Here is a 27,636-nt window from a genome sequence, read left to right as displayed (position 1 = left end):
TACTTCTCTCTAGTTGACGCGATAGTGGTCAAGGAAAGGCAACGAAACTTATTTGTGCAGCCTAACGGAGAATCTTTATTTGGTACTTAAATACAATATGAATAAACTACATATTTTTATAATTTTCAGTTTTGAGACAGTTCTACTACACTTGTCTTTGAACATTGTTCTGCAACTGTAATACAATTTTCATTTCACAAGATGATTCAAAATGAAAAGTCTGTGTTCTCCACATTCCTCATCGTCCAGCCAGTGAAAGTTTTCAAGTTTTGATTTGATGTAATTAACAATCCTAAACTTCATATTTCTCTTATAAATAAAACTGTAAACAAACAGGACTCATATGCCTGTAAAGACATTTCAATAACGATGCTAAACTCAACAGTTGGAGCGCTGAGTCCCACTGAAGAATGACACAAATTCCCAGTTGCGTATTTTTTATGGAGAATAAATAATTCCCTCTTCTCTTGAAGCTCGCTGCTACATGTAAGTGTCTCCTTACATCTCTAACAACCATACCTTCCGATGCATATGTGTGCTAAGTAGCCAGCAAAATATGCTACTGAACACTGTTCAGAGGAAAGGTCTTGCTGTGAGGAAGACAAATACTCGTCGGCCTCGATGGTACTCCCTTCTTCATCCGTAGTGGAATCAGGGGTGTTCGGAATTCCATTTCCAGAGCTCTCCAACAGCTGAGATTCATTTCCTTCTTTTTGCAACACAGAGTTGTTCAGTAACAGCATCTTGTCAGTGTCATTCTCACAATTTTAAGCGTCAGAAGGCTTCATTAGTGAGTTAAAAGTGCTTGTTCGGAACAAGCACTTCAGTGTTCTAACTGTTGGATTACGGTTGTAGCCTCCTCTCTGACGGTACACGGAAAATAAATTCTCAAGAGCATCCAGAATGAGATTTTCACTCTGCAGCGGAGTGTGCGCTGATATGAAACTTCCTGGCAGATTAAAACTGTGTGCCCGACCGAGACTCGAACTCGGGATCTTTGCCTTTCGCGGGCAAGTGCTCTACCAACCGAGCTACCGAAGCACGACTCACGCCCGGTACTCACAGCCTTACTTCTGCCAGTACCTCGTCTCCTACCTTCCAAACTTTACAGAAGCTCTCCTGCGAACCTTGCAGAACTAGCACTCCTGAAAGAAAGGATATTGCGGAGACATGGCTTAGCCACAGCCTGGGGGATGTTTCCAGAATGAGATTTTCACTCTGCAGCGGAGTGTGCGCTAATATGAAACTTCCTGGCAGATTAAAACTGTGTGCCCGACTGAGACTCGAACTCGGGACCTTTGCCTTTCGCGGGCAAGAGCACTTGCCCGCGAAAGGCAAAGGTCCCGAGTTCGAGTCTCGGTCGGGCACACAGTTTCAATCTGCCAGGAAGTTTCATCTCAAGAGCATCTTGATTCAATCTGCTGGTCAGTAAAAATTTAATGCCGACAGTTTGTTCCTCAAGAAAAAACTGAGCAGTAACATACAGTCTGGATTAAACCCGTAATGCATGGTGGTGTCGTTATTTTGCCCGTCTTTTTTTTCAATTTTATTTATGGTACTTAGGACATCCTTTGCATTCTGTAGCATTTCCATTACTACTGCACATTGTTCTGATAATGCACACCTATATAGATTAGAGGAAAATGCTGCCCTGCTGTTCAAAACGTCAAACAAATTGTTCATAAATTCTACAAAAGTAGCTGTGCTCTCGGCTGTATCACTCTGCAATTCTTCAGTCGCTACACAAGTTCTGATAGCTGCAGCAACAGAGTGGCTAAGGACCTGGACTGCAATTTTAACATTCATTTTCTGGAATGAATCTGGTTGCAAATGACGGTCAGTGAGTTTTACCAACATTCTGCTTTTTGGTTCTTCTTATCAATGTCATATGTTTTCCTGACATCTTCAAATGAAACTACAGCATTGTTGAAAATGAAGTCACCACTAAGCAGATTGTTTAGTATGCTTTTGAATAAATGTGGGACGTCATAAATATAAAAATTTCTGTCGATTTACAATAAAATAAGGTTTTTCAGGAGTAACATGTAAATGCTTCACAACTCTTCGATTACTAGCTCCCTGATCACAAATGACTAATTTTGGCTCTAGGTTTGCATTTTGCAATAAAATAATTAGTTCCTGTAAGAGTCCCAATAAATCCGCATGTTTTACTCCTGAATTGGACAAAAAATATGAAACAGGCAATTTCCAGTTTCTGTAGATGCCTCTAATCATAAAAACAAGTGCATAATTTGCAGGAAGTGGTTTCCTTCCCCTATCACCCAAATCTTCTAGACCTTCTATTAAATCGAGATCTTTTGCATATTCCAGATGACGCATTATCGACATATCATCGAAAGATACTACACATACCTTTTCTAAATAAGTTTTTGCCTCAAATTTCTTGCTAAGTTGACTAAAAAGGTTTTCGTTAAACCCTGCTAGAAATTTTGTGACGCCAATCCATCGTCTAATTGTGGACAGTCCAGGTAATAAGATACCCAATCTTAGCAAAAATTTATATGCTGCAGGAGATTTGTAAAATATCAGAGATCGATTTTTTCTCGATAGAAGACCACGGACGTTTTTTGCTCTTGCACTGCATTGCAGCCAGTGCCCTGGAGTAATCAGATGGGAAGCAGAAACTGCTTAACACATGGACAATATTATTTGAGCTCCTACAATGCAATAATCTACTCTTAACTTTTGACTAGTAGAAAGTTTTGTTTTTCAGTGATCTGTTCATATTATGTATTTTCTGTTTCAGTTTTTGCTTTCTAGGAGTATCATCATCATGACGTAGCATACACAGTTTTCTTTTAACTTGTCTCGCAGGCATTTCTATGATTTCTTTCAGGTCTGGAAATGGTTCACACTTCTGTGGCGTTGCATTTGTTTCTACCAGAAGGTGACTAGCTGCACTGTATGTTCTCCTTGGAATGTTCACTTTCAGTTCAGGTGATAACAAACTGTTCTTGTCACTAGTTCCCTCACGTACTGCTGAAGAACCAGTGTCAGATGTAAATTTTACAGGAACTGCTGTGTGTATAAGCAGTTGTTTCGTACTGTTCATGAATGACTTTTCATCAAAATGGACATCACACAGCAGTCTTATTGTGCAGTTTTTCTGCGTCCATATCCAGCAGTTTGACATTGCCTGTAACAATAACTATCAGAAAAATAAGATACATGTATATACACCATTAACACATTTAGTAGCTCAGTTTACATTAGCATGATAGAAAGGAATCTTTCATTAATTATTTGATAAGAGAGATCTTTGTGTGCAACCTTTTTTGGACTTTAAATATTATGATTAATTCTGGGAATGTGGCCCTATGGCGTTTTAAGCCTGGTCAACACTGAGCGAACTAAAACAGGAAAAACTGCATTTTCATAGGTGTAGACGAATTTGAGCAAAAGACATTCATTCGTGTTTGGTTCGTAAACTTTACTCGGTGTCCTCAATGCCTCTGAAGTTCCTGCAAAAGTTTAGAAACGCGTGATTTCTAATCTTTTGTGTGTGACATTACTTGCTTCGTAATTAAAACAAACATTGCCTATAATGTCGTTTCCCCTTCAGTCCTTAGCTTTTCACAGTGAGAAACAATTAAGTAGCGAAAGCATAACATCAATGTTTGAAAGTGTTCGCGTGATGAAATGCTGATTCTGTAGTGTTCAATTCCATTCACTACTGCGAGACAATAACATTCAGTCTTTTTCGGTACGCATTCGGTAGTGTTCAACTGGCTGTTGGTTTTTGAGCAAAGCATCAAAAGAAGTTTGCCTCGTCTCCCCTTTGGCGTTACCAGCACGGAGAGTATTCGTCTTCTTGCGAACTGCTTTATGTTGCTGGTAGTAAGTTTCCTCTTCAGGTGTAATAAGGAGCAAGTGAAAGGCGTCAACCGACATTTGTGCAAATTTCTGTAATAAATCTAAAGAAGGCTGGAGCTGCAATTCATTAAGTGCACTGGCACTACTTCCAAGCGTTTCACATCTACGTAACAAACTAAGCCAACAACATATTTATTTTCCTACGCCACTTTGTTCGCTTTGTCAAAACCAGCGGGCAAAATAATCTATCTGAAAATCAAAGATTTACATCGTAGCTGTAACTAGAAGTCTGCGCGGACAGGAAAAATGCCGCATCCACAAGATCATTATCCACATCTGCCAAGTTGCTTATCCGCATTCTCAGATATTAACGTTTTGTAAACCAGTTTAACCCACCACTGCTCTGGAAAGAGACTTGGGCCTGACCTGAATTTTTGTCTGCTGATGTCCGCACTCGCTTATGATGCGAATTAAGGCTCGACATATTTCAGTGACAGTCATTTCAAATTTAAATTCTTTTACTTTGCATGTAGCTTATCGTAAATGATATAAGAGTGGCACAAAACGATGAATTTTGTATTGTTGTTGAAAGGGGGCTGCAAACGCAGTAATATACAAGTGAAAGCGCGTTTTTCGAGCATATTTTGGCGGTTTCAACTTTGAAGAGCCACAGACGGCAAACAATAATTATGTTAAAAATTTACTTTGTACAGTTTAAAGATAACCCGCAAATATTCGCAACAGACGTACGCTTTTATCTGCAACACAGTTATTACTGGGGATATCCGCACTCGCGCAGACCTGTAACTATAATTAGTGTTGTTTTCGAGTGAAAGCTGTGTGAGGATTATTAGCGCACGGATAAAAAAAATTAAAATAGGCAGCGTCTATAGTTTTCATGCTATGCTCGTTCTCTTCTATTCTACTCCATTGCAGTATGAACACTTGTTCACACGTATAAACTAGTGGCAGTGAACATTGGCGAATTATCTATGACTACTCATTTGCAGCAGTGTAAACGAGGTTTTACACTCGTTCACTTCGTTCGCTGTAGTATATACCAGGATTTAGAGGGACCACTGACCTAGCAGTTAGATGACAGCTATAATTCATTTATTTCACTGTTGCGATTTCAGCTCTAGAGCCATTTTCAAGTACCAAGGGAAAGGTCTTGTAAGGTAATGCTTCTTAAATTGTTTACCACATGTTACCACACTATGCTTTGCTTTTGGTTATTCATATCTTCATATCATTCATATCTTATATTGGTTTCAGTTTTCACATTGCACACAAAAATGCCTCTACAGCCGAAATTACGATAGTGGAGTGAATAAACAGTTTAAAAAAAAAGTCCAAATCGCAGCAGAGATTTCATTTAAAAATGATGATGTGATTCTTGTACAGGAAAGGCTGCCACATTACATCAGAATATAAGATCGACAAAATTTAGATAGGAACGAATGCTTAGGGCTCTTTATTAGTTACTCGTAACTAATTTATTGATTTATCCGAATTTAAAATCCACTCGCGTAACCTTTCTTTATCTTCGACGGGAAATCTGAACACAGGATTTGTTCGTCTACTCCTTCCACAGTTGATATACTCGCAGGCCCTCGGCATCACGACTCGGTTCACTACTTCGACCATAGATACTAGTAGACTGGCCTTGCTGTGCAGAAGCTATTATATGGCTGGTGTGGCTCCAACATAAACCATGTGACTGTTGGCAAAACGTGGCGGAATTTCAAATCAGCGGTCTGCCATCCTATGTTTGTATCGTATTTTCCCCACATTTCTCAATTGACTGCCAAACGCTTCCAACAAAAATTACTTTTTATTTGCGAAAAATTATGCCAGAACTACATTTGACCTGAATTTGTTCACAGTACCATTTATAACATATAACAAATACATCGAACGCCACTCTGGTGCGCAGCGGGACGAAATTACCATAAACTATCAATTAAAGTAAAATTTCGTTAAAATTCTTTTAAACAGTAAGAGTGGGCTCGTGTCAAAACATTCAACATTGGATTCGCCGCGTTTTGAGCTCTAGTCACTTATAAAAGAAAATGGGATATGGGAATTATGTCAACTATAGGTGCCAAAATTTTCAGTATCAATTTTAGGTGTACTTCACAGGTTCATTTCCCAATATTTTTACAAAAGTTTAAACTATCAGTTAAAAAAAAAGATGTTTTAGATGAAAGGTGAGACTGAAGTTTCAGAAAATAATTTTGGAGCCTACATTTATTTAATAGTATTAGAAGGTAGAAAAAATTCTCTTAATGTGTCGACTATAGGTGCTCTTAACTTATTATAATCTCACTTGAATATACAAATCCTTGCTACCTGTGGGCTATTAAGTGCCTCAAAATGAATAATCATATACACAAAGTGAATATTGTGCACCATAGTAAAAGATTTCAATTATGACTCCAGAAACACCTATAAAATTTCAACTGAAACAGTCGTTACAGCTCTTAATTTAACCAGGGCAGGCCATAAATTAAAAGTTCCAAGAGACTATGCAGTGATTTTAATTTTTTAACAGGTATTTCTTCACAGTTGATGAAAACAATCTCAAGGAAAACTCTTTTCAAGGTTAAAAGACTGTTGTCAACTTCTGTCTTAAGATAGTCATTCTGTGGGGAAACAAACTGCAAAATAATTCCCACAATGAACTGTGACAGTACATAATTTTTTAAGAAAACTATCTAAGGGACACTTTTCACTCCTAATATTGCAAAACTGTACTGACCCTCATCCAGATTAAGAGCTATTTTCCAGGGCACAAACAGGTTAGAGCTCATCTGCCAAAACAAAAACATTTGGCAGTCTCTCAGTACAATAAGAATAGGGGCTCTTATTTTAGAAAAATAATGCCTGTACAGTGATCAGATTTTGTTCTGACACTGTGTGGGATCATGAGGAAATTTTTCCTTGCCTCTGCATAATAATCATGTGGGCATAAATCAAATAAAACTCCCATTTAATTACATATTAATGATTATCATTGCTGTTTGTGAACAATTTGAATAGCTTACTACAAATGCAGCAGAAGACAGTCAACCTAGAGCTTGAAACTTACTTTTTTAACAGAAATTTTAGGCTTACCTTAGGAGTAACCTTTACAGATAGGAAAAGTTGGAACACTGAAAAGTGAGGTCTGTTTTCTGCAGAGTTCATAAACTGCCAATGCCATGCACAATGTCACATTTTCATGACGTTTTGTACCAAATTTTGGAAATTGTTGCATATGAATGAAATATATATACCTGTACTTGCTTCACTCAAACAGCATTCCGAATTTCTTATTGCAAGCTTATGCGACAAATCCTTAGTACCTGGTGTCTGTAGTGGATGCATATTGCCAGAGGTGAACACTATCTATTGCAGTAACAACTGAGTAATAGAAATACTTTTGTGCTTGACACTCCAATGATATGTACATAACATGCACTGCCAACACCATGCACAATCTCACATTTTCACTAAGTTCCTTAGCAAATTTTGAAAGCTGTTGCATATGTATGAAATATATGTACCTGTACATGCTTCACTCAGAGCCTACTGAATTTTGTATTACAATCTCATCTGACAAATCCTTACTACCTGGTCGCTATTACATATCTATAGCAGACACAATTTACCGAAGTGAACACAATCCATTGCACAAACTACAGTTGACTAAGAATCAAGAAACTGGTTTAAACTTTTACGTGAAACAATTTTTGGGGGTTTGAGTTTCCATAGATAACATGAAAAGAAATACATGTGGATTCTTTAAAGTGCTTTTCTCATTTAAATTTATTACATTTTTTTCTCAGTTGCTGCAAGTATTCAAAGAAAACTAACATCTCTTGGGAAAAATATTCAGAAAAAAATAACTCAATACTTTGTTTCACAACATTATTTTATTTCTTACAAAATTTTATTTCACATTTTGTTTCTTACAACACAATATTTTCCAACAGATTTATTTCTTAAGCCCATATTCTAAGAGGGCAGAACAATGTTTAACAGATAAAAAGATATAGAAGACACTGACAAGAGAATAAATCTAGTAAAAATATAAAGGCCCAAACAAATTAACAACACAACATACAGACCTAGAAGGAACAAAAATATAAAAAAAGCCAGTACATAAATATACACTCCTGGAAATGGAAAAAAGAACACATTGACACCGGTGTGTCAGACCCACCATACTTGCTCCGGACACTGCGAGAGGGCTGTACAAGCAATGATCACACGCACGGCACAGCGGACACACCAGGAACCGCGGTGTTGGCCGTCGAATGGCGCTAGCTGCGCAGCATTTGTGCACCGCCGCCGTCAGTGTCAGCCAGTTTGCCGTGGCATACGGAGCTCCATCGCAGTCTTTAACACTGGTAGCATGCCGCGACAGCGTGGACGTGAACCGTATGTGCAGTTGACTGACTTTGAGCGAGGGCGTATAGTGGGCATGCGGGAGGCCGGGTGGACGTACAGCCGAATTGCTCAACACGTGGGGGCGTGAGGTCTCCACAGTACATCGATGTTGTCGCCAGTGGTCGGCGGAAGGTGCACGTGCCCGTCGACCTGGGACCGGACCGCAGCGACGCACGGATGCATGCCAAGACCGTAGGATCCTACGCAGTGCCGTAGGGGACCGCACCGCCACTTCCCAGCAAATTAGGGACACTGTTGCTCCTGGGGTATCGGCGAGGACCATTCGCAACCGTCTCCATGAAGCTGGGCTACGGTCCCGCACACCGTTAGGCCGTCTTCCGCTCACGCCCCAACATCGTGCAGCCCGCCTCCAGTGGTGTCGCGACAGGCGTGAATGGAGGGACGAATGGAGACGTGTCATCTTCAGCGATGAGAGTCGCTTCTGCCTTGGTGCCAATGATGGTCGTATGCGTGTTTGGCGCCGTGCAGGTGAGCGCCACAATCAGGACTGCATACGACCGAGGCACACAGGGCCAACACCTGGCATCATGGTGTGGGGAGCGATCTCCTACACTGGCCGTACACCACTGGTGATCGTCGAGGGGACACTGAATAGTGCACGGTACATCCAAACTGTCATCGAACCCATCGTTCTACCATTCCTAGACCGGCAAGGGAACTTGCTGTTCCAACAGGACAATGCACGTCCGCATGTATCCCGTGCCACCCAACGTGCTCTAGAAGGTGTAAGTCAACTACCCTGGCCAGCAAGATCTCCGGATCTGTCCCCCATTGAGCATGTTTGGGACTGGATGAAGCGTCGTCTCACGCGGTCTGCACGTCCAGCACGAACGCTGGTCCAACTGAGGCGCCAGGTGGAAATGGCATGGCAAGCCGTTCCACAGGACTACATCCAGCATCTGTACGATCGTCTCCATGGGAGAATAGCAGCCTGCATTGCTGCGAAAGGTGGATATACACTGTACTAAAACCGACATTGTGCATGCTCTGTTGCCTGTGTCTATGTGCCTGTGGTTCTGTCAGTGTGATCATGTGATGTATCTGACCCCAGGAATGTGTCAATAAAGTTTCCCCTTCCTGGGACAATAAATTCACGGTGTTCTTATTTCAATTTCCAGGAGTGTATATTCTGTTAAGACCAAAAGAATATCTAGGTTTACCAAAACAAATGACTCCAATTGGTCTGAAAACAGAAGTAAAGTCCAAAAATATATTGAAAAAGGCTTTGTGGATGCAGTACGGGCACTTAGAAAGGCTAAGAACTCCAGATACCTCTGTCTGTACTTTGTGTAGACATCAAGGTTCCAACATTAATAATAATAAACAACATAACCTTGGCAATTATTAACCCTAATGTAATAGGGATCAGGCATAGAATATTTAATGTCCCTTGAACAGCATAGTTTTTGTGCATAAGCTCCTCGCACAACCTTTCTGGAATGTTTCTGTCATGGACTTTCCAATATGGTGATTTCTAATGTTAAAATACTCAAATAAAATTGATTTAATTAGAGCATTTCTGTGATTTTCTGTGGGCTCAAAGTCCATAATATGTTCGTTGATGGATTGAAAAACACTAAAATCAACTTCTGCCATAGCACATGAAACAAGAACAAGCATAACATTTTTCTTTTGCAACATTCCCTTCGCCTGTTGCAATTGATAAGCTTGCTCTGCTGCTTTGCAAATTTTAATAACATCAGCAGAAGGCGTAACTAAACCTCCCACATTCTTTCTTCTGATTAGTCCAATGTCACTGTCCACTGCCCCACACAAGGAATTTGCAAATTCTACACAATGTACTGACTTAGTCAATTTACGCACAATGAATCCTGTTATGTATGCAACAACATTCCGTACATAATTTTACAGCTGTTCAAATGAGACAGCAGGAATGCTGTATGAGTGATCATGAGAGACTGATGCAATATCTAGGCCTAACGTCTCTGAATTACAATTGATAGCTGATGTAAATGGATTAGATTGCATCACATCCAGTCCAGAAGATACACTGAGAATGGAACAATCTGCAGTATCCATAGTAGATCCAAATTCTGACCCTCTTACCTGCTGATGAATAAGCAATCGTTTGTAGGCTGCTTTGAATTGAGCTGCTGTGGGATTGTTGTTATCACCACCATATCTTCTGATTGAGCTGAAAAATGTCTCTATGTGGTCCTGTAGCAATTTATATGTAAGCAAGAAATTTAGTTTTGGTTGAGAGCTGTCTATGAGGGAAACATATAATTTTCTTAGGCTCTGTATACATACAAGAAAGCCAAGGAAACCAGTCTATCTGTTAGTATACAAAATAGATGGCCCATTAGCCTCAAGTCTCAGCTCCTTAATATATTTTTCCACTTCATCAAGAAATGGTAAAATATGGCCAGCTGTCTGCATTGACAGAGGTGATTTATACCCTTTGGACAGGAGATTCCTACTATTGAAACAATCGAAAAGGTTGTTCATTGTCCTTATAAATTTAACTGTATGTTCACATCCTTTAAAGTCAGCTAGCTGCAAATCTTTGTCAAGGAATTCTAGAGCATTAGCTACACTACCACTAAATGTTTGCACAGCAATCCTTACATTCGTTTTATGACGATACCACTCAGATCAGGTTGACGGAGGAGATAGAGAAGACCCAAAGAAGAGCGGCGCGTTTTGTCACAGGGTTATTTGGTAACCGTGATAGCGTTACGGAGATGTTTAATAAACTCAAGTGGCAGACTCTGCAAGAGAGGCGCTCTGCATCGCGGTGTAGCTTGCTCGCCAGGTTTCCAGAGGGTGCGTTTCTGGATGAGGTATCGAATATATTGCTTCCCCCTACTTATACCTCCCGAGGATATCACGAATGTAAAATTAGAGAGATTAGAGCGCGCACGGAGGCTTTCAGACAGTCGTTCTTCCCGCGAACCATACGCGACTGGAACAGGAAAGGGAGGTAATGACAGTGGCACGTAAAGTGCCCTCCGCCACACACCGTTGGGTGGCTTGCGGAGTATAAATGTAGATGTAGATGTAGAATGTGTTTTTTTCTTACTTTTGTAGCAGCCAGAAGTTTCTCCACTTTTTGCAGCTCATGTAATTTTAATACATAATCCCATTTTATTGGATTTCTGTTTCCATCGAAAATGACACCTTTACCAGCTAATGTATTGCGTATTAACTTGAACATGTGACATGGATCAAGGAATATGCAAACATCATCCTTACATAGAGGGTGTTTAAAAAAAGATTTCATTCTGTACGTTGAAAGACAGGCCCCTAGCTTGTCTACCATTGCAGTGTTTACATGAGCACCATCAAAAGTAACAGAAATTACTTCTACTCCAGCATCATATGTAAATTTCAATGCCTCCTTAAGTAGGTTTGGTTTTTCCAACAGCACCCAGGCCATTGACTAAAAAGTAGCCAATTGAAATTTTCCATGAACCATTAACAGCAGTCAACATGAATGTTAATGCCTCATTTGCAACAGGCAGATTGTCATTGTCAAGATCTGTACCATAATCTATGAAACCAATAAACTTATTTCCACAAAATTCAACATGCTTCCTTATGGCAATCTCATCAAATGACATGGCACAAAGCAATTTCTTACCGTTGTTAACGAGTTCCTGACTCTTTATTCTAAGCGCTATTGCTGCTTCTTTACTGAAACCAGGATCCCCATCAACAACACTGTACCATTTTCTTAATGTTTGTGGATGTGGCAGCGAGCTTTTAAAATTTTTCCTTACATAGATATATGCCTTGCTACTGTAAAAATTTAGTGTTAGAGCAAAGGTCCGAAGAGCTGCTGGATACATATTTGCTTCTTTACCTTTACTGACACGTTGGAGGAACTCCGAAGCACCAGGTGGCAGCATCTGATAGCAAAAAGCCAAATCATTTAAGCATAAGTATTCCAACCTGCAATCAGTCATACATTTTAAAAATGACAGGCATTGTAAATATACTTGCGTTTAGTAAATTAGTGAGGGATTCATTTATAACACGATTATTTTCAAGATTATTTATCAAAGATTTCAAAGATAAGACTTTCTTCTTCATCCCACGAGATGACTGCTGCAAATTCTTTAACTTTCTGGCTTTGATGCTAATCTGCCGTCTTGCCACATCTACCACTTTTTCTGCTAAGCCAGGAGTACACAAATCGCTATTCGAAAAGTCCCCAATATAACTGAAACTTTTTGTTTTTCGGGGTGTTCGTTTCCATATCGCATAACGTCACTGTAAACAAAACAGAAATGCATGTTTTGAGGTATAATTTGTGGGCAAAGCATGTCCGAAATGGCACTTAACGTAACGTGCTACAGTTCTATTCTAATACAATATTTTACTAACTCGCAGTTGCTACACATTCTAACAACATTCAGACTTACAGGCATTGGAAGCACAGATTTCAGAAGACGAGGCATCATCTAACGAACGCCTTCTAGTGTGTGATTTACGAAGCTTAGGCCTCTTCGGTTTCATATGCTCCGGAAAATCGAAAAGTGTCGGGATAGCATCACTACTTAGCCAATTCCCTCCTGTCTTAGCCCTATAAAAACATCAGGTTTAAAAATGACAGACATTGTAAATACAAATTACAAATATACATTGTAAATAATAACTAACCTATCAAAACATTTCTCCTCGAAGTGCTTTGAGCAAAGGTGCGTATGTGCAGATGGCTTAGTTTTTCCGCTTCAGGGCCTGTATCCAAAGCTGCCTTCGGTTTTCATCCTTAGGGAACCTATGAGTAGGAACGAGAAACAGTTATACTTACTTCTGTAACCGAATTATCACAAATACTTTCCAAAATGTAGTATGAGTCTGACTTTACAGGCACCACTTTCAACACTTTAATTTACGTGATACTCTATTTCAAGTGTAAAAAACATATAAAAGTCACTTCAGCAGATTTCAATAAACGCATCTGCACTATCATAGAAACACTTCCACGTGAAATGTAATGCCATTTCCCCCGACAAAACGCTGAGTACAGCCATAAGCGCAACACGAAACAACTATGTTTTGCCAACATTCACGTGACTCCGGCCCAGAGATGTTGGAGCCACGAAAATGACGTCAGGGCCAGTCTATTATATTTATGGTCGAAGGTTCACTACCACCAGTACTTCAGATGCCAAATAGTGGAAAGCTGCACGCGTTCGGCCGATGTTGCCACATATTTCACAGAACGGAGTGCCATCAAGTGGTTGATTCTACAAGTAAGGGTGTGACGCTGTTGCCGCCTGGTGGCTGTTCCCTGACAAGGGTTGCCTGCTAGACCAAGCGATCGGGCAATCTGTTTCTTACGTGATCTGGGGTCCCACTCTAAATATACTGAGGGTGTCACTGATGTCTTCACAAACTGAAATTACTCTCCACATCTTGTCCAGAAACAGGTATCCTTTATTTTGTTCCCCAGTCACCTACCATCCCTCAAATAACCACTGCCCAGTCGGCCACTCCTCTCATGACTTGGTACCACTCGGGGCTGAAGCATCTGAATCACATTCTCTGCCACAGTTTCAGCTACCTCTAATCATGCTCTGAAATGGAATCGTCCGCCCCTATCCTTTTCACAGTGGTATTCTGCTGCTGCCCACGCGACCTACACAATATCCTCGTCGGTCCCTACCTAACCCCGTGCCCCACAGCTCGTATCACTCCAGTAAACATATGGAAAACCTACCCTATACATTGTCCCACGGAAACATACTCCAGTCCTGTAACAGTCATACCCTCCCCTGTTAAAGGTAGTGCTAACTGTGAAAGCAGCTATATGACGTACCACTTAGCTGCAACCACAGTCCAGTTGACAGTTACCGCTCATGGAGACAGACAGTTTGTTAGTGGTTGTGCCTGTTGTATAATGCTGACTGCCCTTTATCTTCCTTGTGGGTCACACCTCAGACAAAAAAGATGTTATTCACACCTTGGTTGATAGGGCTTGCAAAATTTTATTTACAATACAAGGTTAACCACGTATGGTCCCCCATTAAGAACAACAGTAATTCTACAGAGGAGGAAGATAGAGCTCTACACCCTAAGAAGAAAATTCGGATCAATGAGGAACAGTTGCCACCTGATGGGAGAGTTTATCTTCCATTTATTAATAAGATTACACGAAGGGAATTTGGTAAGTAATGTGACTCATCTTTCCCTGTCCAGTTTGTTGAAAAATACAGAATGTGTTGTGGGACATGGAGGAATACTTGTGCTTTGGCCCCCATAATTTCGTGAAGTTCCAGTAGGTGATGACGCTTATATGTAGCCTTCAAAATGTTGTCTGTAACGGCAGTGCATTCCAAGTGGAGAAAAGTCGTTGAGCTTCTTTTGGCACAAAACTGGATCATTACAGATACTCCTAGGTGCTTACAGATGGCTTATGGTGACCTGGCAGTAAATAAAAGCACAGTGAGTTGTTGGGCGAGATATGTCATCGTTGCAACGAGGTTGTGCAACCCTGTCTGATCTCTCGCATGCTGACCAGCTGCACAAATCTGTGCTACCCTCAGAAAACTGAAGAAATTACTTAAGCGTGTTCTTACCCACAAAAATGCAATCACTGTTGTCCTTCTCCTCTGCGACAACACAGGGCTTATACAAGTCTGTGTATCTAAGAGGTCTTCCTCGACCACGGTACGTTCCAAATTTCACATCTTCATATTTCCATCTGTTTGGCCCAATGGAGGATGCATTCTGCAGAATGCAGTATATGGATGATGGGCAAATTATTGATGCAGCAAGACATTGGCTCAGATGTCAACCAATAGTGGTACCTTGCAGGTACACTGGCACTCACACTAAGGTGGCAGAAGGCAGTCACATTGAACAGTGATTATGTTGAAAAATAGGATTTTGTAGCGAAAAAAAGTGGGGAATAACATGGTGTATTGGAATCCTGAATAAAATCAACCTGCTTTCAGAAAAAAGTGTGGCATTACTTATTGTACCCCCCCTTGCACTGCAAAAGTTTGGATGATTATGGACTTGAAACTATTTTCAGACCAACCAAAAAGTTAAAAGAATATTTAAGAGCAGCAAAAGATATGACATCATTTTGGCTTTTGGCAACAGTTGTATATAAAATTCCTTAAAGTTGTGGACTAGTACATATTGGCACCACAAAAAGAAATAAGACCCACTTAGGTGAACGTATGAGGAATTTACATGTGGAATATAAAATGGATAAATGGACTGAAGAAGAACATGCGTACCAAGAGGATAATTCTCAAATAAAATTCAGTGAGACGAGTGTCTTATCGAAACCATTACATTATCGTGCATGTGTGTATAGAGAGGCTATTGAGATTTACAAACATAGTAATTTTAACAGAAAAGAAGAGGGTGTCGAATTAGATAAAGCACGGATGTTGACTTTCTATTGACGGAATGACTATAGATTCATTTCAGTTGAAAATGTCAGCACTACTAGAGGTGCTTTCGTAGCCCACTTTAATGGTCAAATGTTAGATAGTCCTGTCCATATATTCGATACTGTGTCTAGTTCCAATAGCAATTCATTGCTTCACCTCAGAGGATCTCCCTTGCAACTGGACATGAAATGTTGGGGAGTCAGGATACTGACCACGACCTTTCAGCCCAGAAGTTTTAAGTGGAATTAGTATGTTCTATCTGTATTCTCCATTATATATAATTTATCTAATTAATATTTTTTATTTTGTATGTTAATGTGTAGTGTTTGCAAATATTTTGCATAATAGAAGACAAATCTAAATTGCCATATCCGAGTCTCGACTTATTGAAAAATAAGACGTTTGTTTTTTGTCAGCGGTGGCACTTCAGTATAAGCTGCTGTCGTAGTTACGTCTGCAACTCTCTACGCTATAGTCTATCTTATTAAATTCTTATTATATGTACTGTACTACTGTGTCCTACATCCATTTGATAACATTAAACTGTACATTGCAGAAGTCACACATTTCAAGCGGTTCTCAGATTTATTTTGATGTGAAAAGCATTGTGTTTGACCTGTGATATCTTACAGAAATTCTTATTTTTAATGGTTTCCCACTGTTTCAGAATTGATGCTTCTAAGGATCGAGAAACAAAAGAATGGGTTGACCCATTCGATATGACGTGCTACAGCCACGGAGAAAGGAAGATGGTGTAGGTATTAACTATCAAATTACATTGAAATAAATTTTGCTGTTTATGGGAGTAATAAAGTAGGCAGATATCTGCTCGTCTTTGCTACGGTATTGTAAGAGCTGACTAAATGTGTTTTCAGTGTGCAAGGTTACGGATTTGAGATTATTGGTGTTGGCTCAAAAGTAAAAATTGAGTCATTGATTTTACTTCACAACTGTGAGCACAGTTATCACCTGTGTCAGTGTTACGTATGAGCTGAAAATGTGGTATAGCTGTAAAGCTGCAAGGGACACAATTGCTGACCAGTACTTGTTTCATGAAGTTAAGTCTCATCTTAGCAAGATTTGGTGTGATTCAGATATAACAAGTTTTAGTTGATATTTATATTGATGACCTGGAAAATTCTGTACCAATTTCTAATTTTGAAGGACCAAGCTCTCTCCATACATGGTGACTTACGATTTGGTCTGTTTACATGAAAACTATGATTTTTGGATAGATGAGAACTTGCTACTTTCAATGTGTTTGATACTTTCTCCAGAATCTCTGAATACTCTTCCCACTTATCAGTAACAATGAAAATGATATCGGCACCGAAAGTTACTCATTTCAGCAAAATCTTCGGAACGACTTGCCAAAACGTGAGGATGAATGCACACACTGAGATACAGAGGACAAACTGATACCTATCGACTCTGTCTACAGCACTCACAAATTCTGCCTTACTTTGTGAGACGTAACTCTCAATAACTGCACATCAGGTCACAGCTAATGAAGTGTATCGCTATTCTGAATTTTTATGGTGGTGTTTCTGGATGCTGTAGCTGGCGGAGTGGGCATCACAGTGTCTACACTTTTCCTCATCTACATCTGTACTCTGCAAACCACTGTGAAGTGCGTGGCAGAAAGTGCATCCCGTGGTACCAGTTACTGGAGTTTATTCACCTATGAAAGAATGGTACTTTAAATACATGCTGAAATTTAATAATGTTCTCAGTCCATGTGGGAGCAATACATAAGCGATTGTAGTATATCCTTAGTCATCATTTAAAGCTGGTCCTCGTAATACTGAGTATTCTTTTGCGTGACGGTTTGTCTTAGTCTGCCAGTCCAGTTTCTTCAGCATGTCTGTGACACACTCCCACAGGTCAATGAATTTGTGCTGCCCTTCTCTGTATGCATTCAGTATCCTCTTTCATTTTGAAAGATTTGTCAAAAAAAAAAAAAAAAAAAAAAAAAAAAAACAGTTGCAATTCTGGTCGTGTGTAAAAGCCGTAGCAGTACCAAAGCTAGTGCCCAGGTACCTACCGTCGATATGAGAAATGAAACTGAGGATAGTAAAGCAAAAGCATAACAGCTGAACTTAAAATCGAAGTAGTGCCCCAATTAAACTGTTGCATCGGCAGGCTGAATGGAAGCTGTGGGTTGAATTATATTTTCAGCTAAGTTAACCCCTATTTTAACCAGAATATATTGTAGATCCCTGGAACAAAAAACTTCATACACTAGTTGGGCGAAAGCACAGGTGGCAAAAATGATCAACAAAATTACCATGTGTACAGAAGTGAAACATGTGCACTTGGAAAAATAGAAAAACACAAAATCTCTCTCTTAGAGATGTGGTTCTACTGTAAACATCTACAGGGAGTGTGGTTAGAAAAGATAGCAAATGAAGAAGTGATCCACAGAATGATGGAAGTTAAGCTTATCCAACACAGAAGGAACACTTGGGTCAGGGATCTTCTGAGATGTGGCAGTATCACTGAAGGGACAGTAGAAAGAAGGAACACGAGAGTGAGACTGGAAGACATAGATAAGATCACAGGATACCAGCTGCACCACCGCGTATTGCTCTCGAGAGGACCTGATAATTACACTGGACTCGCATTCGGGAGGATGACGGTTCAATCCCGTCTCCGGCCATCCTGATTTAGGTTTTCCATGATTTCCCTAAATCGTTTCAGGCAAATGCCGGGATGGTTCCTTTGAAAGGGCACGGCCGATTTCCTTCCCAATCCTTCCCTAACCCGAGCTTGCGCTCCGTCTCTAATGACCTCGTTGTCGACGGGACGTTAAACACTAACCACCACCACCTGATAATTGAAGACCTATGAAGAGGATTAAATTAGAGGATCATGTCGGCTCAATCATAGATAAAGCCTGTGACAAATTCCGGTTCAGTCGTAGGATACTAGGAAAATGCAGTCCATCTGCAAAGGGGATTTAGCTAGTTTTTTTATTTAGTTTCATTTTCCACAGATCATTTGCATGATAAATCTTAGTAATATCGAATGAATCATCGAATTCACATTGCAAATTAGTATGTAAATATGGATATATGCTGAAAATTTATAAGGTTTGTTTTTAAATATACAGATGTTAGTTAGTAATTGCTACGCACCACCTTTTACACATCACAATAGTAGAAATTCTATGTAATGGGCATTGTCAAGTAGTAACTTTTTCAGTTTGTTTCCAAACTGCATACTAAACACTCATGTGACGCAACGTAGAAAATCACTAGCGTGTGGGGGATTCATACTGAATAGGGCTAATGAGGCATACTGAATGTATGTAGAGAAGGGCAGTAGCAAAGATCACAGGTTTGTTCAGTCCACACGAAAAGCTAAGAAACTGAACTGACACACACATGAAGATAGATTCTATCTATCTACATATACATACATACATACATACATACATACATACATACATACATACATATACATACCTATACAGCCGGCTGCTGGTGGCCGAACGGTTCTAGGCACTTCAGCCTGGAACCGCGCGAACGCTACGGTCGCAGGTTCGAATCCTGCCTCGGGCACGGATGTGTGTGATGTCCTTAGGTTAGTTAGGTTTAAGTAGTTCTGAGTTCTAGGGGACTGATGACCTAAGATGTTAAGTCCCGTAGTGCTCAGAGCCATACACCTATACTCTGCAAAGTACAGTGAAGTGCACAGCAAAGAGTATGTACCATTGTATCACTTGCTAGGGTTTCTTCTTGTTCCATTCACATGTGGAGCACGGCAAGAGTGATTGTTTGGCTGCCTCTGTGTGTGTGCTGTAATTATTCTGTTCTTATCCTCACAATCCCTATGAGTAATACAAAGGGGGTTGGAGTACATTCCTAGAGTTGCCATTTAAAAGTAGTTCTTGAAATTTTGTTGTTAGACTTTTTCGGGAGAGTTTTCATCTATCTTACAGAGATACTGAAGAAACTGAACTGGCATGCTCTTTGACTTTTCCCATAGATCAAATAAATTTGTGAGCATCCTTGCTGCTACGTTCAATATCCCGTTAGTCTTATTTGGTGTGGGTCTGACACACTTTGGCACTAATCTAGGAATGGTCACAAAAGAGATTTGTAATCAGTCTCCTGTGGAGACTGGGTGCACTTTCCCAGTATTCTATCACTAAACCAAACTCTACCACTTGCTATATCCGTGACTGAGCCTATGTGATCATTTCATATCCCTACAAAGTATTACACCCAGATACTTGCACAAGTTGGCGATTCCAACAGTGACTCATTGATATTAGTCAGAGGATGCCATGTTTTCTCATTTTGTGAAGTGCAATTTTATGTTTCTCAGCAAGTTGCCAATCTTTGCACCACTTTGAAATGTTGTTACGATATGACTGAATATTTATACAGCCTCTTTCAGATAGTACTTCAGTATGGATAACTGTATCATGTGTAAAAAGCCTGAGCTTACTATTGTCTGCAAAGTCATTAATATACAACATGAACAGCAAGGGTCCCGACGTTCTTCCGTGGGCTATACGTAAAGTTATTTCTACATCTGACGATGACTCTTCATCCGAGATAACGTTCTGCGTCCTCTGTACCAAAAAGTCCTCATTCCAGTCAAAAATTTCACGGAGAAAATTATTGGCACAAGGTAGCTTTGAACACAGCTTGCCCGCTTTCAGTGGATGACCACTTATCCACAACACCGTTGCTTTTGCGTACTGATCTGTGTTGCACTTCCTGTGTTTGGGCTGTTCACTGTTTCTGTTTTGCTTTTTTCCACAGTTCAGTGCACTGTCTTCCTATTTTGATGCTTCATTTGTGTTCAGTTTTTGACAGGCTTTCACTGGGCCCTCGCACCACTAAATCTCTTGGGGGAGGGGGGGGGGGGGTGTTAGAGGTGATGTGGAGTTTCTTTTGTGAGTCAAATGATTTTAGGAAATAAAGAACTAAAACATCTATGTGACTGCCTTCATCCAAATTTTTCAGTACAGCGTGTGAGAAAAGTGCGAGTTTGGTTTCATGTGATCCACACTTTTGGACTCGACACACCTGCTATGTTCGTTCCATTGGTCATATTCCATCCAGGCTTTTCCTTAATCACATTATGGTTGATTGCATTTCAAAGAGCTTTACTTTTGCAGTATGAGACTGCTGTGTTTGTCATTTGTGTTTACTTTACAATAATAAGGAAAAAATAAAAGAAAAGCAAACCTGGTGCCACAGTGACTGAGCCTGAATAGACTACTTAGCGCATCAGTAAATTTGACACTTCAAAGTCCAGGAGTTTACACAAAAGACAATATTGTATACAGGTTACGGCAGTTCGTAGACAAAAGTTTCTCCCCATCATGAGCTGCCCTTTGCAGTATCCCCCTGCAGGTCTGGTGGTTAGAATAGGCGTTAAGGTATTCCTGCCCGTCATAGGAGCCGACTAAAAGGAGTGTCTCATGTTTCGGCGTTTATGTTATGATCCCCTGTCGGTTTGACCTCATCTTTCTAAATTTTCCCTAACAGCGAGCCAATTGGAAAAGGGCACCTTATTTGGTGCAAAATGTCCATCGTGCATTGAGATCTTTAGACCACTTTCTCGTTGTCGCATTTCGGTCCCGCTCATTCTCTATCTCTTGGGCGAGGACACCTTCCTGGGTGCATTTTCCACCGTGCATTATGCAGTGTCGCCTTCTGTGCCGACAATGACCATATACTTCTTAGCACCTCATATCCAGCACGGTAGCCAGTCCGTTGTGGTGGGGCCACCGTGTACCATGTTGGTTGTAGCCCCCTGACAACACAGGGATCACTCTGCTGATGCCTATGCCATTAACTCCCCACGTATGCCATGGAGTAGAAGCCCATCTCCCAGGGGCATAGTGACTCGTGGCAGTGGCCATCCTGTCAGGTGGCCCTCGCTGAGGCTGGGTAGTGCCCGTGGAGAGGGCCCCTGGTCAGGGCAGATGACATGTGGATGAAGCATAGTACATCATCTCTTGCTGATGGTCCACCACCAGCAGTCTCTAAGTGGGCAGACTAATGTCAATGCTAAGAAATACAACCCCAAATCTTTCTCCTCCCTGGCCACACCATGGCAGGAAAGCCAGGCTAAGGATGGCAGTGAAGCTTATTGACCCCGGTACCTTGTATGTACGAGAGTTAATGGGGAATCCTTCCTGTCCATGAAGCCTCAGTTTTTTTGTGGAGCATTTGGAGGACAAGTTCGGGGAGGTGGAAGGCTTGTGCAAAATGCGCTCTGGGTCAGTCTTGATAAAAACATCATCCTCTGCCCAGTCACGGACATTACTCGCTTGTGACAAGTTGGGGATATTTGTGTTACCATCACACCCAATAAGAGCTTAAATATGGCCCAGGGTATTATATTCCACAGGGACCTTTTGTAGTCTGAGGACGAGTTGTGCGCCAATTTAGAGTGGTGAGGTGTTCATTTTAACTGGCGTGTCTGTCGAGGTCTGAGGGATAATCGGGTTGCCACCGGTGCCTTCATCTTGGCCTTAGAGGGTGGCACATTGCCTGAGAAGGTCAAGGTGAAGGTCTGCTGCTGTGACGTGAAGCCATATATCCCTCCCCAATGCCTTGCTTTAAGTGCTGTAAGTTCGACCATGTGTGTACCCGCTGTACTTCCAGCGTCACACGTTGAGATTGTGGACGTTAATCACATCCAAATACTGTAAGTGCCCCGCCTCCCATCTGTCTCGACTGCGGAGAGCATCATTCACCTTGCTTGCCAGACTGCAGGATTTTAGAGAAAGCGAGGAAAATCATGGAATATAAGACCCTGGACCAACTGACCTATACTGAGGCTAAGAGAAAATTTGAGAGTGTACTTCCTGTGGCTATGACATCCTCTTACGCCGCCGCTATGAGAACAGTTGTCGCCCCATCAGTTCCTTGCAGTCCTGTCACCTCTCGGCACCAGAAGGCTACACCTGCCCCCTTGATGGTGGGGGCCAGGGGCCATTTCCCTCCTTATTGCTCCACCTACTTCGGGAGCAAACCCCCCCTCCCCCCTTACCACACTCCCCCCTTACCACACTCCCCCCTTACCACACTCCCCCCTTACCACACTCCCCCCTTACCACACTCCCCCCTTACCACACTCCCCCCTTACCACACTCCCCCCTTACCACACTCCCCCCTTACCACACTCCCCCCTTACCACACTCCCCCCTTACCACACTCCCCCCTTACCACACTCCCCCCTTACCACACTCCCCCCTTACCACACTCCCCCCTTACCACACTCCCCCCTTACCGCACTCCCCCCTTACCGCACTCCCCCCTTACCGCACTCCCCCCTTACCGCACTCCCCCCTTACCGCACTCCCCCCTTACCGCACTCCCCCCTTACCGCACTCCCCCCTTACCGCACTCCCCCCCTTACCGCACTCCCCCCCCTTACCGCACTCCCCCCCCTTACCACACTCCCCCCCTTACCACACTCCCCCCCTTACCACACTCCCCCCCCTTACCACACTCCCCCCTTACCACACTCCCCCCTTACCACACTCCCCCCCTACCACACTCCCCCCCCTACCACACTCCCCCCCCTTACCACACACCCCCCCCTTACCACACTCCCCCCTTACCACACTCCCCCCCTTACCACACTCCCCCCCCTTACCACACTCCCCCCCTTACCACACTCCCCCCCTTACCACACTCCCCCCCTTACCACACTCCCCCCCCTTACCACACTCCCCCCCCTTACCACACTCCCCCCCCTTACCACACTCCCCCCCCTTACCACACTCCCCCCCTTACCACACTCCCCCCCTTACCACACTCCCCCCCTTACCACACTCCCCCCCCTTACCACACTCCCCCCCCTTACCACACTCCCCCCCTTACCACACTCCCCCCCTTACCAGACTCCCCCCCTTACCAGACTCCCCCCCCTTACCAGACTCCCCCCCCTTACCAGACTCCCCCCCCTTACCAGACTCCCCCCCCTTACCAGACTCCCCCCCCTTACCAGACTCCCCCCCCTTACCAGACTCCCCCCCCTTACCAGACTCCCCCCCCTTACCAGACTCCCCCCCCTTACCAGACTCCCCCCCCTTACCAGACTCCCCCCCCTTACCAGACTCCCCCCCCTTACCAGACTCCCCCCCCTTACCAGACTCCCCCCCCCCCTTACCAGACTCCCCCCCCCCTTACCAGACTCCCCCCCCCTTACCAGACTCCCCCCCCCCTTACCAGACTCCCCCCCCCTTACCAGACTCCCCCCCCCCTTACCAGACTCCCCCCCCCCTTACCAGACTCCCCCCCCCCCTTACCAGACTCCCCCCCCCTTACCAGACTCCCCCCCCCTTACCAGACTCCCCCCCCTTACCAGACTCCCCCCCCTTACCAGACTCCCCCCCCTTACCAGACTCCCCCCCCTTACCAGACTCCCCCCCCTTACCAGACTCCCCCCCCCCCCCTTACCAGACTCCCCCCCCCCTTACCAGACTCCCCCCCCCCCTTACCAGACTCCCCCCCCCACCTTACCAGACTCCCCCCCCCACCTTACCAGACTCCCCCCCCCCACCTTACCAGACTCCCCCCCCACCTTACCAGACTCCCCCCCCCACCTTACCAGACTCCCCCCCCCACCTTACCAGACTCCCCCCCCCACCTTACCAGACTCCCCCCCCACCTTACCAGACTCCACACCCCGCCCCGCCCCCCTTAGCAGACTCCACACCCCCCCCCCCCAGGGTGTCCACAACTCTTTTGTGGATACGTGCGTGGCGAGCACGGGGCCCCGAGCCATCGCAGCCTTCTTTCTCTCCCGGGCTGCATTTCCTTTTCCTTCCCCTCCTTTCCCCTCCATGCTCCTTTCCCCTCGCCCTCTCCTCTCCCACTATTGGTGTCCTTGTTTATGTTGGCCCCGCTATCCTCCTGGTTCTGTTAGTTTTACTCTCTGGCTTTGTTGCGTACTTATCTCCTCTTTTTGGCATTCCTTGGTCCCCCTCTGGGGTTTGACCTCCATTCCAAAATTTCTCTTCCGTAGTGTGAGCCATTTGGGGAAGAGCACCTTACCTAGTGTCTCCGACGTGCGCCCTCCTAGTACATTCCACCTTTTCTTTCACGTCGTGGTCTGATGCTAGGGTGCATAGCCAGCACGGTAGCCAGCCCGTGTGGTGGGGTCGCTATGTACCCTTTTGGTTGAGCCCCCTGAACACACAGGGATCACACTTCTGATACCTGAGCTGTGACCTCCTCATGCATGCCTTGGAGTGGTTGCTCGTCATCCTGGAGCATCGGAACTCCCGGCAATGGCCGCCGTGCCAGACGGCCCTTGCTGTGGCTGGGTGGCGCCCGTGAGGAGAGCCCCTGATCGGAGTGGGTGGTATCAGGGCGGACGCTATGCAGATGAAACGCATAAGGGTCCAAAACTCTGGCCGTTCTGCGGCCGTCTCTCTGCGTGGTACTGATTCCTCAAGTGCTGCTTCTCTTGCCCCTTCGGCCTTCCCTTCCATGGCTACCCCCTGGGAAGAGGGTCAGGCCCGTCGTCTAGGGGCAAAACCTTTCCCCCGTTATCTAGTTTGCACCAGGACTGATGGAGATACTTTCACCAGTGTCAAGCCTTTATTCTTTGTGGAACACATTGAAGACAAGTTTGGCGAAGTGGACTCCCTGAGCAAGATGCGGTCGGGTTCGTTGCTGATTAAAACTACTTCAGCTGCCCAATCTGCGGCCCTTCGTGCCTGTACCCATCTTGGCACAATTCCTGTGTCTATTACCCCTCACCAGTCTCTAAATATGGTACAAGGTGTGATTTTCCACAGGGACCTCATCCTTCAAACTGATGAGGAACTTCGGGACAATCTCGCACGGCGGGGTGTTCACTTTTTTCGGCGTGTTCAGAAGGGTCCTAAAGATAACCGTATTGATACTGGTGCCTTTATCCTGGCCTTTGAAGGGGATACCCTTCCTGAGAAAGTTAAGATTATGGTCTATCGCTGTGATGTGAAGCCGTACATCCCACCTCCTATGCGGTGTTTTAAGTGCTTGCGTTTTGGCCACATGTCTTCTCGCTGTTCCCAGGACCCTCTCTGTGGTGACTGTGGACGTCCACTCCATGAGGGGAGTCCCTGTGTTCCCCCTCCTGTATGTGTAAATTGTCGTGGTAGTCATTCTCCACGTTCACCAGATTGCCCAGTTTATAAGAAAGAAAAAAAGATCCAAGAGTATAAGTCCCTCGATCGTTTAAGCTACACAGAGGCCCGTAAGAAATATGCACGACTGCACCCTGTGTCTATGACATCGAGTTACGCCTTGGTTACATCTTCCCCCCTTCCCCCCCCTTCCTTACCCCCATCCCGGACCCCACTCCTCCCCCCCTCCCCTGCGGCTCCCACACCTTCTCCTCTGGGTGCTGCTCCCCCTCCCCAGCCGGAGAAGTGTCCCACTCCTTCGGCGTCTGCCGGTCAAGGGCGCCTCTCCCGGGATGCCCCTTCCCGGCACCTTTCAGGTCAAAGGTCTGCTGCCGCGCGGCGACCGCGAGAGCCGCGGTCTGTCGGCCCCCAGGTCGCCCGGTCTCTTTCTGTTCCTGATCTTGCTGCAGCTGGCTCCTTTATGCCACACAGCCCTCCTCGATCTCAGCCTGAAAAGAAGAAGAAACATAAGTCCCGGGACAAAGAGCCTCTGGTGTCACCGGAGGTCCCTTCCCCGACTTCACAACTGGATTCTGACCTGTCGTTTATGGATGTCGCCCCCTCCTTGTCTGTGACGGGTGGGGACCCGGCAGTATGACTGGATTTAGCGTGTTCAGCCCTCATTTAAACCATCGTTCTGTGGTTCTCCAATGGAATTGTAATGGCTACTATCGACACCTTCCGGAATTGAAATCCCTTCTTTCGTCCTACTCTGCAGCTTGTGTGGTTCTCCAGGAATCACATTTTACTGATGCTCACTCACCGACCCTCCGTGGGTTCCGTGTTTTCTGTCGCAATCGGGTCGGACCCTTGCGGGCTTCTGGTGGCGTTTGTACGTTGGTCCGTACCGACATTGCTTGCACGTGGATTCCTCTCCAAACTACATTGGAAGCGGTTGCTGTTAGGGTCCACTTAGACTCTGCAGTCACCGTTTGCAATCTTTATCTCCCTCCTGACAGGGCTCTTACACCTGCTGCCTTAACCACCCTTCTTCAGCAACTTCCTCCTCCCTTCCTCCTCCTTGGGGATTTTAATGCTCATCATCCTTTGTGGGGCAGTGCCTTTCCATCTAGACGAGGTCTTCTTATAGACCAATTTATTGCAGACCACGACCTGTGTCTTCTTAATGATGGCTCCCCTACTCATTTCAGTGCTGGTCATGGTACCTTTTCTGCCATTGATCTTTCTCTTTCTTCTCCCTCTCTCCTCCCTTCATTACACTGGTCGCCACACGACGACCTTTGTGATAGTGACCATTTCCCGTTGATACTCACGCTCCCTTCGCGCTCCCCGATGGACAGGTTACCTCGTTGGTCTTTCCACCGCGCTGATTGGCCTCTATACACTGCACAGGTCGAGTTTTCTCCCTCTTTGTCGGGTTGTATTGATGACGTCCTACGTGACTTGTCTGACGCGATTGTTCGCGCTGCTAACGTTGCTGTCCCGCGCTCATCTGGACTATTTCGTCACCGGCAAGTCCCGTGGTGGAGTCCGGCCATTGCCATTGCCATCCGTGATCGCCGTCGAGCTTTGCAACACTTCAAGAGGCACCCATCCGTAGCCAGCCTTACTACTTTTAAACGCCTTCGCGCTAAAGCCCGTTATTTAATCAAACAGAGCAAGCGGATATGTTGGGAACGATTCGTTTCTTCCCTTGGTTCCACTGTCCCTCTGTCACGGGTATGGGCTACACTTCGTTCTCTCCAAGGTTGCCATCGGCAGTCCACCCTACCAGGCCTTCACCTCCCAGATGGCATTTGTACGGACCCATTAGTTATCGCCGAACATCTTGCGACCCATTTTGCAGTGGCATCGGCGTCA

At 44.1% G+C, this 27,636-nt stretch overlaps 1 protein-coding gene across 1 annotated transcript in view; it reads left to right on the top strand.

Moving 5' to 3' along the window:
- LOC126237517 (uncharacterized) overlaps positions 1-27,636 on the top strand; it is a 213,678-nt gene that overhangs the window by 86,114 nt on the left and 99,928 nt on the right. Inside the window, exon 3 of the mRNA XM_049947687.1 lies at positions 16,333-16,419. Coding sequence (XP_049803644.1) covers positions 16,333-16,419 — 87 coding nt within the window. The remainder of the gene's footprint in view (positions 1-16,332; positions 16,420-27,636) is intronic.

This window comes from Schistocerca nitens, chromosome 2 (assembly GCF_023898315.1).
Source record: "Schistocerca nitens isolate TAMUIC-IGC-003100 chromosome 2, iqSchNite1.1, whole genome shotgun sequence".
Lineage (NCBI taxonomy): Eukaryota > Metazoa > Arthropoda > Insecta > Orthoptera > Acrididae > Schistocerca > Schistocerca nitens.
Note: the sequence above shows the minus strand (reverse complement) of the source record. Positions and strands in the feature narration are given on the sequence as shown.